Below are 19,191 nucleotides of genomic sequence, written 5' to 3'. Positions count from 1 at the left end.
CTGAAATCAGTACTGCTACACCTGCTTTTTTGGCTTTTCCATTTGCATGGAATATCCTTTTCCATCCTTTCACTCTCAATCTATGTATGTCCTTCTCCCTAAAGTGGGTCTCTTGTATGCAGCATATTGAAGGTTCTTGCTTTATTATCCAGTCTGCCACTCTATGTCTTTTGACTGGAACATTTAGTCCATTAATATTTACAGTAATTAATGATAGATAGGTGTTTATTGCCATTTTGAACTTATTTTTGCAGTTGATTTGCTATTTCCTCTTTGTTCCTTTCTTCTTTCTTTTGTGGTTTGGTAATTGTCCTTTGTATTATCATGGATTGTATTTAGTTTTAGTGACTCCTTTGTAAGTTTTTGGCTTGTGGTTACCCTTTTTTGTAAGTCTATTAGCCCATTACTGTAACTGTTTTTATTAAACAGAGAGTAATATAATCTTAAACCCATCCTAGTGAGAACAAAATATTTAAAAAGAAAGAAAAAAATATTCTATATTTTCTTGCTTCCCTCTCCCACTCTTAATGATTTATATGTGTTCTTTTACAATTTCATGTTTATTCTATTTGTAATTCATGACAGTTATCACCTTTCCAGTTATGAGTTTCTCATTTCTGTAGTATCCTGTTTCTTTTGTATTTAGAGTAGATCTTTCAATATTTCTTTTAGCATGGATTTAGAGTTGCTAAACTCTTGTAGCTTTTTCTTGTCTGTGAAATTATGTCTCATTCTATTCTAAAGGATTGCCTTGCTGGGTAAAGTATCCTAGGCTACTTCTATTTTTTTCATTCAGGACTTTGAATATATCTTGCTACTTCCTTCTGGCCTGAAGTGTTTGTTTAGAGAAATCAGCTGAGAGCCTTATGGGGGTTCCCTTGTCACTCACTCTTTGTTTTTCTCTTGCTGCCTTTACGATCATTTCTTTATCCTTGACTCTGACCATCTTGATTATGATATGTCTTGGTATGGGTCTATTTGGGTTCTTCCTGTTTGGGACCCTCTGAGCTTTCTGTACTTGGATATCTGATTCCTTCTTTAGATTTGGGAAGTTTTCAGTCATGATTTCTTCAAATACCTTTTCAATCCCTTTTGCTGTTTCTTCCCCTTCTGGGACCCCTATTATGTGTTGATTGGCATGCTTGATATTATCCTATAAGTCCCTTATATTGTTTTCATTGTTTTTCATTTGTTTATCTTGTAGCTGTTCTGATCTGGTGCTTTCTGTTGTCCTGTATTCTAGGTCACTTATCCATTCCTCTGCATTATCTAGTCTGCTTTGTATAGCCTTTAGATTAGCTCTTATCTCAGCCAATGTGTTTACCAATTCTACTTGGCTCTTCTTCATAGCTTCATTTTCATTTTTTGACATATTTTATATCTCTAAACACTATCTCTTTTAGTTCCTTCAGTACTTTGATAACTCCTTTTTTGAAATCTTGATCTAGTAGGCCATCAATGTCTATTTCATTGATCGTTCTTTCAGGGGATTTCTCTTGCTCTTTTAATTGGGAGTGGTTCCTCTGCTTCTTCATCTTGCTCATATCTCTCTGGCACTGTGGCTTATGGAGTATCAGTTATCTATTGTGTTCCTTAAGGACTTTACTTATTTTTCTGTCTAAGGCCTATGCCGGAATAAAACTTAAAAAAGAGAGAGAGATAGAATTTTAAAAGAAGGGAGAAAAAAAGTTTTGAAAACAGTGTATACTCAATAATGGAAGAGCAATTTGAATCAGACTAGCAATCGAGTTGAGACGTCTTTTTAAAAACCTTTAAAAAAAGGAAAAAATAGCAAAAAACAATATTTGAAACCTGTGTATAATCAATAACAGGAGATCAAAGCCAAGATAAATGAAAATAAAATCAGGTGAATTTTTAAAAATAATAATATTAAAAATATTGTAAAAGAAAAATTTTAAAGGGATTAAAACTAGGAGCATATAAAATTGTTTAGAAAGTAAGAATTAAAAAGGTAATAGAAAATAGAGCAGATAAAAAAAGATAAAAGAAAAAGAGAATTTTAAAAGAAGGGAGAAAAAAAGTTTTGAAAACAGTGTATAATCAATAATACAAGAGCAAGTTGAAGAAGAATAGCAATTGGGTTGAGACATCTTTTAAAAACCTTTAAAAGAGGAGAAAAGAGGGAAAATGTATTTGAAACCTTTGTATAATCAATAACAGGAGATCAAAACCAAGAGAAATAAAAATTAAATGAGGTGGATTTTTTTTTAAATAATTATAATAAAATTATTTTAAAAGAAAAATTTAAAAGGGCTTAAAACTGGAAGCATATATAATTGTTAAAAAATGGAAATTAAAAAGGTAATAGGAAATAGAATAGATTAAAAAAAAAGAAAAAAAAAAGGTGTGCTCTCCTGGAGACTGTGTGCTCTTAATGAGAAGTCTTTGTGTCTTAACCCTATTTCATGAACTCAGAGGCCCTCCATTGGCACCCTCCTCTGTGTTGCTCCCAGTGCATATCAGCAAGCAGATCACACCCCCTCCCAACACTGTGGTCTGATGCTGCTCGCCTTCGTGGTGGGTGGCAGGTCACTCCTCCAGATGCCACAGTCAGATGTTGCAGTCTGGCGAGGTAGGCGGGCAGACTGTGCACCCTCCCAGCACCATGGTCAGGTGCTGCATTCTTGCCAGGAAGGCGGATGGTCACCCGCCCTGTCCCAGCGCTGATTGCTCTGCTGCTCTGTGCAGCTGCCAGCTCCAACTCAGGTTAGCACTTCATAGGCGTGCTTGGGGAAGACCGCGGGACATCCCCTCCCCTGCTCTGTGCCCAAACTCAGCTCCTTGTTTGTCTTGGCGGCACAAGTTCTCTGAGGTACCAGGGCAGAAAGATCCTATCTGCCTCAGGCTGTAAACAAGTCTCATCTGGCCTTTGAGGCTGCTAAGCCCTTAGGTATGGATTCAGGTTTTGACCCTGCCCCAGTCTGGGTGCTAAGCACTGGATGATATGGAGGCTGTGCCTGAGCCCCACCTTTCTTCGCCCAAAAACCTTTCACGGGTTTTCAGAGATGGGAGTATGACACCCTTCCGCCCAGGGCACATCAGCAGTGTTGTTTCATGGAGGGCCCAGGTTGTTCTGCTCTTTGTCCCCTCCCAGCCATGGCGCACAGTACCCTGCAGTCCCCTGGGGCGACCTCAGTGCGGCCGTCCCCGTCCTCCGCCCAGGTCGGGCAGCCTGTCCCATCCCCCAGCTGCCGGCTCGCGTCTCGGGCTGGGTGTCGCAGGGACCCTGTGTGCCCATTTAACTTAGTTCTGTCAGTCAAGGGGTACTCTGTACAGATCCAAGCCTCAGAGGCTCTGCCTCCATCCTGCTGGTCTCTCTGTTGGAGAGAGGAGACCCAGTGAATGAGCTCTACTCCTCCTTTGCTGCTCCCTCACTGCAGGACTGGTCCTGCACTGTTTTGCCTTTTCTTCTTTCTTTTTTCCTTTTCTCCTACTGGATTTTTGGCGTCTTTGTCTTTTGAAGAGGGCGATGTTTTGTCGGAGTTTGGCAGGTTCTCTGGTTGGCTGAGTGGGTCCGTGGCTGTTAGTTTTGGTGTATTTGTGGCAGAGGGTGAGCTACAAGAGTCCTTCTACTCTGCCATCTTGGCCCCCCTCCAAACATGGATTTTTTAACAGGCCATTGGTGAACCCTGAGAAAGCAGTTGTCCTTGTGAGGTGGAGCAAAGTAAAAACTGAAGTGCTACATAGAAAGCTTACATAGAAAGAGGAGAAAGCTTATGTAGACCATGTGAGTGGTTTGACCATGGAAGGGAAAAAAAAATAAGATGATAGCTAGAGACAGCAATAGGATACCATAATAGTTGTTTTCAAGGTTGGGTATACCTATGCTCCTAGAAAGTTGTTCAATATTAAAATATTTAATTTTACATGCCTGTTCTGGTTGTAGAATCTTCTAGTTATCTGCCAGATCCATCAAGCTGTCAACCAATGTACAGAGGCAATGATTGTGCATTGGTGCTAGAATATTAATGCTGCAGCCATGTCAGTTCATGTTTAATCATGTATAATATATCCTGACAATGTTTTTCTTTAATTTGATTTTTGGAGTAGAGTCACATGAGTTTATGTGACAGTATAAATGATTAGATTATAAACACTGGCTAAATTTGGGAGACTGGGATACTAATGGCATTTAATGCTTAGAAAGAACAGTTCTAAGGCTTAGTCCTTAGGATTCTTTTTTTTTTTTTTTTCCTGTTCCTTATTTCTGGATCTAGGAAAGCAAAAATTTGCATCCATGCTTATAAGTATAATTTATTTAGAAATTGCTCAACTCTGTAAATATATTTTGGAACTGAATAGGGAATCTATATTATTTGTTTTATTGTTCAGTCAGAATAGAGTAGTGGGGGAAAAATGAGTAGCCATTCTATTGGAAATTAGCTTCTGTTTTTGTGCCTCATTTTTCATTATGTTCTCCCTTTACTAGATAGAGTGGTGAAAGATGGAAAAGGCATAGTCTTTGAGCTGAGATTTCAGTTCCATTGTGAATTATACCACTAATTATTTGTGGGTACTTAACCTCTCTGAACTTTAGCTTTTTTTACCTGCAAAATGGGAATCATATTATCTACTTTGTAGAGTTTTGAGGATTTAATGAGTTAACTTATGTAAAGCACCTAGCTCATTGCCTAGCCTAGATGTTTTTCTCTTCTTCTTGCATTTTCTTTTGATTGAAGCCTAAGCACTCTCGTCTATAAAATTGGATCTATTTTCATTGTTTTTATTCATATCCACTACAATGCTTATAGCCAACTATTAATTCAATTCAGGGTCATTAGCAATCATGAATTTGATGGTCTTGGTGACTGATTCTAAAAGCTGATGTAGAGAAATGTTTTCAAAGGATACCGTTGAAGGATGAGAAAAAAAAGGCAATGTAAAATAGCAGTCATATCTACCTCAAATGGGGCGAACTTTACTTTTTTAAAAATCACATTGCATTATTGGAGAAAGTTGAAAAGAAAGGCGATAGGGACACATTAGTTTAATGGAGAAAAATGTTCTGTCACCTATCCATTCCCTAGAATAAAGTTGTGCCCTTTTCAACAATACATTTTGTAATCTTCATAATCACTAATTACTCTTATAAAAAGAATAAAACCATTTTCAACCTAGTTATTTGGAAATATTTAAGTAAAAGTAGGAATGGTGCAAATATACAGAATCTTTTCTTAAAATCATTTGAATGAAATATTTCAATAGTAATTGATGATAGTACATTTCCCATCCAATGTCAGCTGCCTCAAATCCTTTTTAGAAGTAACTGTAGTGAAAATTAGAAATAAATAAAATAAAATTTCAATGTCAGACTCCAGTTGTCCTCTGTCCCCAATAAATCCATGTACTTAAAATTGCAAATTAACTTAACCTACATTTATGCTAGGGAAACTGAAATACCAAGTTTTTTTTTTTCAATTGGTAAATACTTTAATCTTCCCAAACTGTTAACACTGGTCTAATCTATTTTAAGTTTCACCACAAACTTACATTGACATAATAATACACTAGTTTATTATAACTTAATACGTATTGAATGGTAATGGCATAGTAAATGCTGTCAATTGGGTTCACAGTACAAATTAATTACTCATGTTGATATTTGTAGCATCTAAATGCTATATAATTAGAGACAATCGGATTATTGATAGAAGGGACATCACCAGTTGGCTGGTGGCCCAGAAGGTCTGGGCTGAGGTGGAAGGGTATATTTATGCCAGGAACTGCACAGAGATATAGTTCTGAGATGAGAATGCCAGGAATTTAAGTGAGAAAGAGTAAATGAAGTTCCCAGTAGAAAATAGATGAAAAGGAAACAATTCAGCCTATTTTTTCCTTCCCTGCCTGAGGAGTATGTAAAGTGTAAGCTTTGTAGGGAGTAGAGTCTCATTCAACTTTTCTTCTGCATTTTCTTCCTCTTATCTGAGAGAGTTGACCTAAAGAGTTACCTTGTTGTTATTATTATATTATTATATTATATTATATTATATTATATTATATTATATTATATTATTATTATTATTATTATTATCATTATTATTATTATTATTATTATTATCATTACTACTACTACTACTACAGGCATAAAACTTTTTCTGCATCCCCAGGGAGTAAGAGTTAAGGTAAGATCTCCTATTCTGGGAACTTCTCCCCCAACTCCATCCCCTCCTCCTTCCCATGTATTGAATTTCCATGTTTCTTATCTCCACCACTGTTCCACCCCAGTCACATGTTTTTTTTTTTTTTCAGGCTGTACTTCAGGGGAACACACTTATTGATAGTATCGACTTTGAGACGAAATGAGTTCTAGAAGGACACATCACAGAGCATCTGGCAGTAGGTCCAACTCCAATTTAAGCCTGAACTGTTGCCTTCCAATCTTTGAACATTATTGGAGACCTGAGAATCAGGTAAGAACATCTAGAAGCAAGGCTTTGGGTTTTATTAGGCTATGACTAAGGGGAAAATTTTAGAGAAATATTGAATGTCTTAGCGTCATGACTGTGGTGAACTACTAAATAGATGTATCGTGTTTGAGACTCTCTAAGGAGCTCATACAAGTCCAAAATATACTGATTTTGTGGGTGTGGGGGATTGAGGAAGTGGGATAAGATTGGGATTCCAAACAATTTTGACAAGCTGAAGTGGGTAAAAATAAACAAGACAAAGTGTATCAAAGGCAAGCTCACTTAGGGAGGAATATCAGATTACAAAAATGAGTACAAGATGGTTCTGGACTGGTTATGTATAAGTATAGGAAATAATTGCCTTGGGACTGTGGGAGTCATAGGTCAAAACTGTCAGTAATAAAAACACCATATAGTTGAAAACATATCTCCTATATCGATACAGATATAGATACAGAGATATATTGATAGCATGAAAGGGCTGAGATGCAATCTTCTTGGTGTATTCTGCATTAAGCTTTTATCATGTCTTCTATGTGGAATAATACATTGTTTCAGTATCTATGGCTTAAATGAGATGTGGAATATTTAGAGAAGGGCCAGGGTAAGCTAGCCAAAGTGATTCCTTTAAAAGACTTAGAAAACTGCCCCTGTAGAAGAAGCCTAAGAGAACTGAAGGGTTAGCTTAACCACAAGCCTTCAAATAGTTGGAAAGATATCATATGAGGAATGGAAGGGGTGGATCAGGCAGCTGTTCAACATATCCACTTGAGTCAGACCAGAGGAGATGAGCTTTAATTATTGTGGGGCAAGTCAGAAGTTTGTTTTTATGTAATAACACTTCTCACTCTACAGCGGAAAAAGTCGAATTCTTTAAAAGTAAAGATAGATCAAAAAATTTCCGCTTTGAGATTTCTCTGTATAGAGCAAACAACTAACTCTATGAAATGACTTTATTGCACATTGGCCATATGGCAAAGTGGATCTATTAGTAGATTTTTGGAAAGCCTTTCAGGTAATAGAAATCTGTGAAATAAGGTTCATTTGCCTTGATATCAACAATTCAAAGGAGAAAATTGGATTCCTAAACATCCATTTTGTTTCTCATTATAATTTTGATAGCATTTACCCTCAGGGTTGTTTTTAAACAGCTTCATAAACTTTAAGATTTCCCAGACTTCTTTTACATTTGTAAATATTTAACACCAACCTTTTTCTTTCAGTTCTTAATGTGCCTACACACTTGTCATTTGTTTATCCTAGGTTGTGTTCTCGCAATATAAACATGATATATGTGAAAATATTTCTATTTAATCATCACATTTCTGGTTTATCAGATTATTCTAGCTCTTAGTTTTCTACCTCTAGAATCTTTTTCCACATCCAAAGTAGGAATTTGTGGCAATTGCTGAAATAAAGTGAGTTGCTAAGCTGCCCCTAAACTCATTTTTTATTCTGTACTGACATAATTTCTCATAACATAAACTTATTTTAAGAGATAAAATGAGCGTTTGAAGAAAAGTAAGAATTTTTAGTGTTCTAACTCACTGAGCATATATGATTGAGTGCTGATAAAAGGATGCTTATTTTTCTTTATTCCAATTCCTCCATGGCTGTATCTAAATGCACCAAGGCTGGATAACCAAACAACTGGTAATTTCAGTCAATTAGCAACTTCTTTGAGCTTAAAGATACTGGTTTTTGACTATTTATTTATTTTTCACTTAAATTTTCAGTGGACATTTCATTCAATTTGTTGTTTCATTTAAAGTGAAGTAAAGAATTGGAACAATTATCCACATGATTTAAACAGAAAGATGACCTGTTTGACCTCAATTATAGTACCTGAATATTTTAAGCAAAATGTAAGTTTTGCTGAAAAAATGGAAAGAATGTTGGTGTTAAACATTTACAAAAGTAAAATTTGTTCAGAAACTGCCTAAATCCTCAACATCTGTGTTGGTATATGTGTGTTTGAACATTAACTGCAATAATGTTAATGAATGCAATGCATAGTATACCGTTTCCCAATAAGAAAGGCATTGTTTGAAGACAAACAGCAATTCTAAATTATCCTTGTGAAAACAAGCTTATTTTAAAAAAGAGAAAAAAATGACAGAAATTCTAAGCTATCTCTTATGCTTACTGCTGCAGTATTGTACCAAAAATATGTGATAAGAAAAAGAATCTTTGAAATTAACATTTGAAATGCAGCATGTCAAATAATATCTAGAGCACACACTAACAAGTGGCTACCAACAGTGGTGACTGAATAATTAGAGGGTCTTTTCTCCACTACAAACACACATCATTACTTGAACATCAGTTAATTGAAACCATGAGCAGAAACAAGGCAACAATAGTCATTTATTGCTGAACAGTGCTTTAAAGCAATAACAAATGCAACATAATTAATTTATAATCATTACTAAACAAATCAAGAAAACAGGAAAGCAAATCAACCCAGATGATGTGACTATGGAAGAAGTTGTAAATTCAGTGAATTTAGAATTTTTAAATTGAGGATGTCCATAGAACCATAAAAAACAGACCACACAATTATTTGAATTTTGGCCCAGTGTAATCAATATGAATTAGTGACAGAATAAACATACATTTGTAATAATTAACCATTAATATGGCACCTTATAGCCCCACCTCCCCATCCCTCCAAATGCTAGTTGGCATTTTCATACATTATCTTTTTTAATTGTCTAACTACTCTACAAGATAGCTTCAATTAAATAAATATAAAAACTGAAGAAATGGAAGTTAAGAGAGCTTATGTAACTTACCCAAGGTCACATAGCCAACATATGGTACAGGCCATAATTTAATCCAAGCCTGTCAGAATCCACATCACACTGCTACTTCTTGATGACAGAAAGGATATATAAATGGAGGAGTAGTCATTAAAACAATTGTCAGTGATTAGATGCCACCATTTACAAATACATTTATTATGCTATGAAGATTTTTTTTTTTGGAATCCAATTTGTAGTATTTATTACCTGTGTGCCTGTGGGAAAATCTTTTAATCTGGATCCAAATTTCCTCATTTATAGAAAAAAAGCATGCATAAGAATGAAGCCTTTCCTTGGCACTCGCATCTATATCATGTATGTAATTTCACCAAAGCCTCTCTGCTTTAAAGATAGTAGGAGAAATAGACATGTACATAGATAAGTGCAACAAGGGATATGTACAAAGTAAAGAGGTAGCACAAAGAATCAATATTTATTCATCCAAAAAGTGTTGACTGAGCATTTGCTATATGCTAGGTGCTGTGCTGGATTCTGGTTGCTGGAGATATACAGTGGTAAAAAAAAAAAAAAAAGCAGATATGGCCTTGCCATCTTATAGCTTACATTTTAGTCGAAGAATCAGGCAGTAATAAAATAATATCATAGCTGTATGTATGTAGACTATAAGTGCTATGAAGGAAGGGTATATGATGTTATCAGAACAAAAAGGAGAGAATTTGACATAATCTGTTGAGTTAAGAAGGCTTCAGAGAAGAGGGGTTGCTTGAAATAGCCTGTGACAGAAACTTAGGAGTCATCTGAGTAGATAAGGAGAGGAAGGGAGAAGTACAGAAATGGCTCATACAAAGATACATAAACTTAAGCAACATGGCATAGTTAAGAAAATATAAGATGTAAACAGAGAATTATTAGATCGGGCTGGAGAGGTATACAGTTGCCAGTTCATAGAGCGTCTTGTATGCAACTGAGTTTAGATTTAATTCTAAATTTCTTGCACAGTCAATGAGGATTTTTTAAGCCAGGAGATGGCATGATCAGACATATGTGTTAGGAAGATCATTTTACCCTTTCTACAAAGTCCAACTTAAATCTTAAATTCTAAAAAGCCTTCTTTGATTTTCTCATTTTCAAGCAAGAATAAATCTTTTCTTTTTCCATACTGACAACATACAATCTGCTTTCTATTAATATTATTGACATATGAGTCTGTCTCCAATATTAGATTGTGAACTTCTAAAGGTTGGGAAATATCTTGATCTCTTCTTCAGGGGAAAGGTGTGTGAAAGAAGCCAGAGAGATGAAAAGAGAAGTCTCAGAGGCTTTACAAGTTAGACTCCCAGTGTAAGTCCAGAAAGCAAGTGAAGGAGACTACTTGGAGGCTCTTGAAATAGTCCAGATGAAAAGTGATGAGTTACAAGATGGGACCAGTAAAAGATAGAATGGAGAGTAGAGAACAGATCTAAGAAATTCATTTTAACATGCATTACTTTTTTCACAAATATTTATTGAGCACCTTCCATGTGTCAAGGAACTAACTTAGCTGTGGAAGATACAGCACTGAACAAGACAAATAAAGTTCCAGTCCCAATTAAGTTGGATGCAGTACAACATGGTAGCTCAGAGCACTGACTCAAATTGCTCGGATTTCAACCCACGTTCTATTAGCTGTGTGACCTAGGACAAGTTACTTAAACTTTCAAAGCCTCTTCATTTATTAAATAGAGATACAAATGTCATTTGTCCCATACTGAGTTCTCAAGAGATATTGGTAAAATTATTATTAATAAGTGGTACAAAAGTATAATAGAGTGCCTTAAAAGTTCTTAGCAGGAGATTCTATCTAGTAGAAGGGGTGGAGTTAGAAAAAGCTTTCCTAAGGAAAGGAATGGGGCAGTTCCATTGGGCACGCATGGATGAGTAGGAATTAGCTAAACAAAATCTAAGGCATGGGGAAGAAGGTGGGAAAAGGATCAATGTGGCTAGAATTTAGTAATAAAATTAAGGTGTAGAGAAACACAAAGCCTTATAGGCCATTGAAAGGAGCTTAGATTTTATTTTAGGTGTATTGAAGGTCTGGTGAATATTTTCAAGATAGGAGATAGGATGGTTTCATTTGCATAGAACTGACTGAACTTGTCAACTGGAGGTGGGAAATGAGGAAGATAGAGTAGTTGAAGATAATAACAATGTTTCTCACATAAATGACTGTGCACAGGATGATGGGGAGAAATAATGAATTTGATTGGTTACACATTGAATTTGAAGTGAGGGATTTCATGTAAAGATGTTCAGCAGGTATTCAGAAATTATATTCAAAGCCCAGGAGAGTGATCTGACTGAAGATATTGATTTAGGAGTTATCAATGTATCAGTGTATAATGGGATGATTGAAGTTATAGGGGTAGATGATTGATTGTGGGGGAGGGAGAAAGAGAAAGAGAAAGAAAAAGAAAAAAGTCTATATTTTAGAGGTGCTCAGAGAAAGAGGAGTCATCATAGAAGACTGAGGAAAGGTCAGAAAGTTATGAGAGAACTTAAATGGTACTTTGGGAGGGAAGCTGAAATGAAATTTAGGAAAGCCCAAACTTATTTTATAGTCTTTCAGACACAATCTGAAATGGATTACCCATTGAGTGTGTGGTGTGATCACTCTGGCATAAACATTTATAGTATATCTATCTGTGATGAAATCTGTAATACCCAGTTATTTGGAATATTTCAAAAGTCAGTCCAGCTTCAAACTTACCTTTCATTTGGTCTGTTCTGGAAAATGACCATTCATCTGTGAGCAAATAATTTACTTCAACTGAGTGCTAAATACTGCTGATTTCCATCATTGGACTACTTGGATAATTAAATGTGGATGAAAGAACACACGGAAAGAGGAGAACAGGTGATCTACCAAAAGAAAATGGTCAAATTGGTAGAGTAAATTCAATGGACATGAATAGAAGTGACAGCATTGGAAATCTGTACTTTTCAGTAACATTACTCATCATTCATGCAAAAGTGCAGATACACACAAACTCACCTTTTGTTCCAACACAAATTTTATTCAGTTGTCCTAAAGCAACAGGTTTTCTCATGCCTCAGGACTTTTGCACATGCTGTTTCCTTTGACTAGAATATCCTTATCTTCACTGTTCTTGCTTTTTCCCTGCTCTCCCTCCCTCCATCCTCAGGACACACACAAGCACATTCTCATTAAAGATTCATCTCTTCTAATCTCTTAAAACATCTCTCTCACTCATCCTACCCACTTACTGCTACAACACTGAATATTGTCCTCTTTCTTGCACTCTTACATCACATTATACCTATTTATATTATAAAATTCATCACACAGATGTGCTTTGTTTATCCATTATCCAGTATTCTTCTCCCACTAAACTGTTTCATTTTTAATAAACTTTTTATTATAAAGAACTTTTAGATTTACAGAAAAGTTGTGAAGATAATACAGAGAGACAGAGGGTTCTCATACACCCCATACCGATTCCCTCTATTGTTTACATGTTCCACTATAGGTACATTAGTCACAACTGAATTGATATATAATTACTAACTAAAGTCCATACTTTATTCAGATTTCTTAAGTTTTTATCTAATGTTATTTTTTGTTCCAGGTTTCCATCCAGGATATCATGTTACATTTACTAGACTGTTTATTGGCATGAGCTACTATGTCTTCTTCATTTCACTATCACCACTACCTAGTAGAGTGCCTGTAGGTGCTTAGGAAATATTTATTGGATTGATAGAAGAAAGAATGAATATATAAATTGGTGAATAATGTTATGTAAAATATTATCAGGTGTAGAGTGACATTCTCTCTCTCTCTCTCTCTCTCTCTCTCTATATATATATATATATATATATATACACACACATATACATATATATATTTTTTTAACCAGAGAATTTAGAGATGAGAGTCATGAAATAATACACTTTCCAAGGACAACTTTTATCTCTCTTGATAGTGGTATAGTTAGAGAATAGATTTGTGACTTAAACTACACCAAGAGTAAAAACATGCATACATTGCAGATTTCATATTGCACTATACATTATTAAATATCCAATTACAAAATCAGATATTGCAGATGACTATGAACATCAACTGGAAAAATGATCTATTGAAACAGAAAATTAAAGAAATCAATGGCATAATAATTCCTTGTATTTCTCTAATACTTTATTCTTTGCAGAGCTTTTCTACATATGTATATTTTACTTGAGTTTCATAGCAACTCTGTGAGATACTTTAATACTGAATATTTAAACTCTGTTGCCAAAAACAGTGCTGTGGTGACACAGATTTAATAAAATTTACAACTGTCAGGCTAGCACAGCACCACCCAGTAAGAGTTAATGAGTATCAAGTATGCTGGCAGACTCCAGTGAACAGGACAGAATCGAGATGAAACTTTTGAGGAGTCCTCTACTTGTGCACACTTAGGACATTGTGAAAGTGAGATCTCATAAACTATGTGGCCAAAACAAGGCTGTTGGCAGCTAATTTCTATTTATACACAGAATAACTGGATGACATAATCTTGCACACTGGATGAGGGCTAGAATCTTCCCTGTGAAGTTGGTCCCAGGCTGGGTCAAGAAAGAGGATAGCATAAAGGAATAATCAAAAGAGTTAGGTTAAATAGAGATTAGGTCTGAGAGAGATTAGGTCTGGAGGGAACAAATAATAAAGGAATCTTCTGTGGCAATAGGGTTTTATCTGGGGAAATGGGCAGAAAGTGAAAGTAAAGGAATGGAGGATGGGATTTGGCAGAGATTTCTTTGAAGTTTTTGAAGAAAGAGCAGATGATCCTGGACCAAATGCTACAAAGAGGGAATTTCCCAAATGGATTAGTTGTAGCCAAATATTTCTGGCAACAGGATGGTTAAGGCCTTTCCTGACATAGAGTGAGTTATCCTGGCTTTAAAGGCTCCCAGCTTTTGGGGACAAGAGTCTATGGCTTCTTTTGTCTAGTAGTTCCTACTTCCTCCACCCCACCCCCCACCAAAAAAAAAATCTGTTTTAGAAAAAAGCACTCTAGACTGGAAGAGAGTTGAAAGACCTGGAAATTGTCACTATTTGATCTGTCCTTTGGGGGTCATGCCAGACTCCTTGCAATGTTGCAATATTTGACTATGATACTGACAACTCAGGCTTAATGGAGAAAAGTACTGGCAATGTAAAACAAGATTTATATTGTGATATTTTACTTATGATTTTCTTTCTATAAATTATCTTTATTTATTTTATTTGTTTAGTTCTAGGACAGACTAAAGCAGGGAACAGTCATAAATATTTTAGCTGTAAACAAGTTCTTCTTCCAATGAAAAAGAAGACCTGCCAGAATATGTGTCAGTGATGATACACAGTTCATTTCTGTAATGGTTATAAGTTCAGGTTGATTAAATATTTTTTGGCAACTTGATTTTTATCTCTGAAAACAAGATTGGATAATTTATCATAATGAATGAATATTTCTAAATCAAGATCTTTACTCAAGTAAATGGGACCCATCGTATATAGTTGATCTAACTCTAACTTATCCATTAGGCATGTAAATCAAAATGGAGATTATTTTTAGAAGTACAAGTACAAAAGTAAAAGTAATTTGCTTTTAAAATTGCAAGCATATTAGCTTCTGTGCTAGATGGAGATGATCTAATCTAAGCAGAGCCCTGTGCTTCTGATAAAGGTTTTAGTGCTGGTTCTAATCAAGTTGAGATCAATAGTGCATTGCTCCATTTCTATAATTCAGATGAAGTAAATGAGTGACATTAATTGAGGCCTGAGTAGATGGATGGCCATATCAGAGTAAGACAATTAGGACTAATAAATATTGTTATTTGAAGAGTTGACATGGATGCAGGAACTGAATAGATAAATTCTAAAATCTCCATTCACCTATCTAATCATTTGTATAGAGTTTACCAAAGTAGCAACTACCCAAAATCTCTGTAGTTAGAGAGAGACTCTGTGTGCTAGGAAGAAAAGCATACTATGAGTGGGTAAATGGACTAAGCATGTGCTTTGCCAATAGTATATGGTAGCCATGGGTGGGTCATTATGAAGGCCTATTAGTCTGATGACCCCTGATTATTTGTTAGTGTCAGGCTGAAAGTTTTTACTGACTACATGTACTGTACTGTTTCTTTCAGGTTACCGGAGCTCAGTATTGCAAAGACAAATGATTTAATAGAGATTTTATAATAGCTACTACATTTTCAAAGATTTGAAGAGAATGTGACCCCAAGTTGGATTTTTCTTAACACAATTTTTTAGAGCAGTTTTAGGTTTGCAACAATATTGAGAGGGAGTTACAGATTTCCATATATCCCCTACCCCAACACTTGCATAGCCTCCATAATCAACATCACTCACCAGAATAGTACTTTTTTTAAACCAAGAATGAAATTGACATGTCATAATCACCCAAAGTCCATAGTTTACCTTAGAGTTCCCACTTGGTGTTGTACATTCTACATATTTGGAAAAATGTATAATAGCATGTATCTGTCATTATAATACCATACAGAGTATTTTCTTTGCATGAAAAATCCTCTGTGCCCAAAGATCTTTCTCCTTTTATATAAATTATTGGTTATCTCTGTCCTTTCCATAGCTTAGCTACCACCAATTCTCCACCCCAATGACTAAAGGAGAAATGTATTTAGATTTCACAATGCTATCTTATCCAGGCAATATAAATCATTATCATAGAACATGAGTAGAATTTGAAGATTTCCATATGCAACTTGATATTACACAAATCACTCCTTTATAAGAATCAAGAGTCTTATTGGAAGATGTGATACTTTTTCAAACTCTTATATTGAAAGCATGCTTGCTGGTCAGCAAGGGAATATTATTTTTACCACCTTAATAAAATTGAAAATTGGATTATTTAACATACAATATGTTCTAAATAATCCTTTATCCATTTTATTAAACATATTCAGGTATTCTAGCATCTTATGTTTATATTCTATTCTGGTGTAAGGGAAATAGCAATCAGAACATACGTACAATTACCACTGTTTATGTCAGAATGAGAACTCCAATGATATGCCATGAGAGGCAAGTAACTGGCTAACATGCCCAGTGGGATGGCCATTTTGCAATAAATTTAGTTGCAGATAATAAAAAAGACATTTAAAAGGCAGGTAGGAGTGTTTACAAGGCATAGTGGCAGCTAATAGGTAGCAATCAAAGTAGTATCAGGGAGGTAGTAGATGATGAGTGTTCCCCAAATCAACTGAGGGCCTAAGAGGAGAAGGACTGGAGGGTGGGAGATCGGGAAAGACATAAGGAATGAAAGAGAAGGTTACAAAAGGTTAGGGAGCTGGGCCTGGTGAGAAGGGAATGAGATAGCAAGGAGAGAGAAAGTGTGGGTTCTTGAGGGAAGAAGAATGAAATAAGTGGGTGGAGAGAGTGCAAAGAGGCTCAGGAAGCCTGAACATATAGAATAGGGAGAGAAGAAAGTGGGAAGGCAGAAGCAGGAGGGGATTGGGAAAGGAGGGAAGAGGGTTGAAGATGGGGTATTGTGGAGGCAACCAGCTGGTTATTACAAATTTTATGTATTCCAAGCAAAGAGGATGAATGGCATCTGTGGATAATTTAACTTGTATTAATTTGAGTCATTTATTTAATTCCTATTTCTTTGTTCCAGTGAGCATAAACAATGTGGCTCCTCAAATTGTTTTGGGGCATAGGCAGAGTAAATAAATTATATATGTAAACAATGTATTAATAAATAATTCCAACTCTTTCACTACTAATCTGCCTTCTGAAAAAGAGGTACAATTGAGATTAAGTAATGAGATAATTAGCAATGGCATGTAGCCACCTGGTTAAGAGGGGTGTTCATTGCTGAGCAGACTGGTATTATGTCTATCTTTTCTCTTCAAAGAAGTTTAGAATGTTGCTTCTTTTTCTGAAATACTTCCATCTTGAATTCATGATTATGTGACAATGTGCTAATATAATAATTAGAGTCAGTAGCACAGGCCTAAATGGTCATAAGAAACTACAAAAGGCAATATGTAAGATGCAGCCTTAACTTTAAGAAAATATTTCCAGCTTCAGTATTTATTAAAAGTATACACATAGCATATTTATTTATATGATATTGAATATGAATGTTATATTTTAAAGTCATTATCTTTCCGAAACATACATTCTTAACCGTATATATTTCGAACACTTTCCAAAGGAAACAAATCTCAAAGCATTCAAATACTGATTTTTAAAAAATACCTTTCATTTTTGTTTTTGATGGAGGTACTGGGGATTGAACCCAGGACCTCGTGCATAAACTCTACCACTGAGCTATACCCACCTCCACCAAATAATGATTTTTATTCCTCTTATACAATATGTTAACTGAGTGAGAGTAAAACACATTTTTAAAAGGTAAATCATCTCTCTGTCATTTAATAAAGCAATTTAAGCTCTACTGTAGCCACATTTTAAAGACACATAAAGTTTAAAATATCTCTATTTGTATGTACTCCTTTCCAAGGGTATCCATCAAAATTTATTTAGGTGAAACAGTTGATCCTAGGGTATAGCATATCATAGCTATCCCTCTGGGCCTCCCATTTTAGGATGCTGTGCATTATTGCAGGGAATATGTTGCTTGCACTGCACAGATACTCTGGAAGGACAGTGACTCAGTATGTTAGTGGGAGGGAAAAATCAGGTGACAGAACAGGCTATTGCTAAAAAGGATTTGAGGTGTTCTTATATAATCAGCACACAAACACCCACACCCATAACCAAGGTAACAAGGCTAGTTTGGTCACAGGGTTTCCTGCCCATTAAATATTCTCCTGAGGCCTCAAAATGCCCTTTTGCAAAATCCACTCTTTGTACTTCCTTACACACTTCTCAACTCTCTTTACATTACCCTCTACTATTATTTATGTTTTGTGTGTCTTTGTGTGTGTATTTCTTTTTTGGCCTGTCTGATGCCCTTTTTAATTTATTTTTATTTTATTTTATTTTATTGAAGCATAGTTGGTTTACAATGTGTTGATTTCTGGTGTACAACATAGTGATTCATATGTATGTGTGTATATATATATGTATATATATATATATATATTCCTTTTCATAATATGTTTCATTATAGGCTATTACAAAGTATTGAATATAGTTCCCTGTGCTATACAATAAGACCTTCCTGTTTATCCATTTTATATATAGTAGTTAGTATTCACAAATCCTGAACTCCCAATTTAGCCCTTCATCTCCTCTTCCACCCTGATAACCACAAGATTGTTTTCTATGTCTGTGAGTCTCTTTCTGTTTTGTAAATAAGTTCATTTGTCTCATTTTTTAAGATTCTACATATGAGTGATATCATATGGTATTTTTCTTTCTCTTTCTGGCTTACTTCACTTAGAATGACAATCTCCAGGTCCATCCATGTTGCTGCAAATGGCATTATTTTTCTTTTTTACGGCTGATTAATATTCCATTCTGTATATATACACCACAGTATATATACTGTAGTATTCCATTGTGTATATATACCACTTCTTTATCTGATCATCTGATGGACATTTAGGTTTCTTCCATGTCTTGGCTATCGTAAATAGTGCTGCTATGAACATTGGGGTGCATGTATCTTTTTGAATTAAAAGTTCCCTCTGGATATATGCTCAGGATTGGGATTGCTGGGTCATATGGTAAGTATATTTTTAGTCTTTTGAGGAATCTCCATACTGTTTTCCATAATGACTGTACTAAATTACATTCTCACCAATAGTGTAGGAGAGTTCCCTTTTCTCCACTCACTCTCCAGCATTTATTGTTTGCAGCATTTTAATGATTCCATTCTGACTGGTATGAGGTGATACCTCATTGTAGTTTTGAGTTTTGATTCCCTTTTTTAAAGTTAAATTTATTGAAGGATACTTTTTATACAATAAAACATTATTTTTAGGGTACAGTTCTATAAGTTTTGATAAACACATAT

General features: G+C 35.3%; 1 protein-coding gene across 1 annotated transcript in view; it reads left to right on the top strand.

Moving 5' to 3' along the window:
* Positions 1–6,097: 6,097 nt before the first annotated feature.
* The window catches only part of RPS6KA6 (ribosomal protein S6 kinase A6), a 151,094-nt gene continuing 138,000 nt past the window's right edge, over positions 6,098–19,191 (top strand). Inside the window, exon 1 of the mRNA XM_032474770.1 lies at positions 6,098–6,431. Within this exon, the coding sequence (XP_032330661.1) occupies positions 6,321–6,431 (111 nt within the window). The 5' untranslated portion in view covers positions 6,098–6,320. The remainder of the gene's footprint in view (positions 6,432–19,191) is intronic.

This window comes from Camelus ferus, chromosome X (assembly GCF_009834535.1).
Source record: "Camelus ferus isolate YT-003-E chromosome X, BCGSAC_Cfer_1.0, whole genome shotgun sequence".
NCBI classification, from domain to species: Eukaryota; Metazoa; Chordata; class Mammalia; order Artiodactyla; family Camelidae; genus Camelus; species Camelus ferus.
The sequence above is the reverse complement of the archived record's forward strand: the minus strand, read 5'-3'. Positions and strand labels throughout refer to the sequence as shown.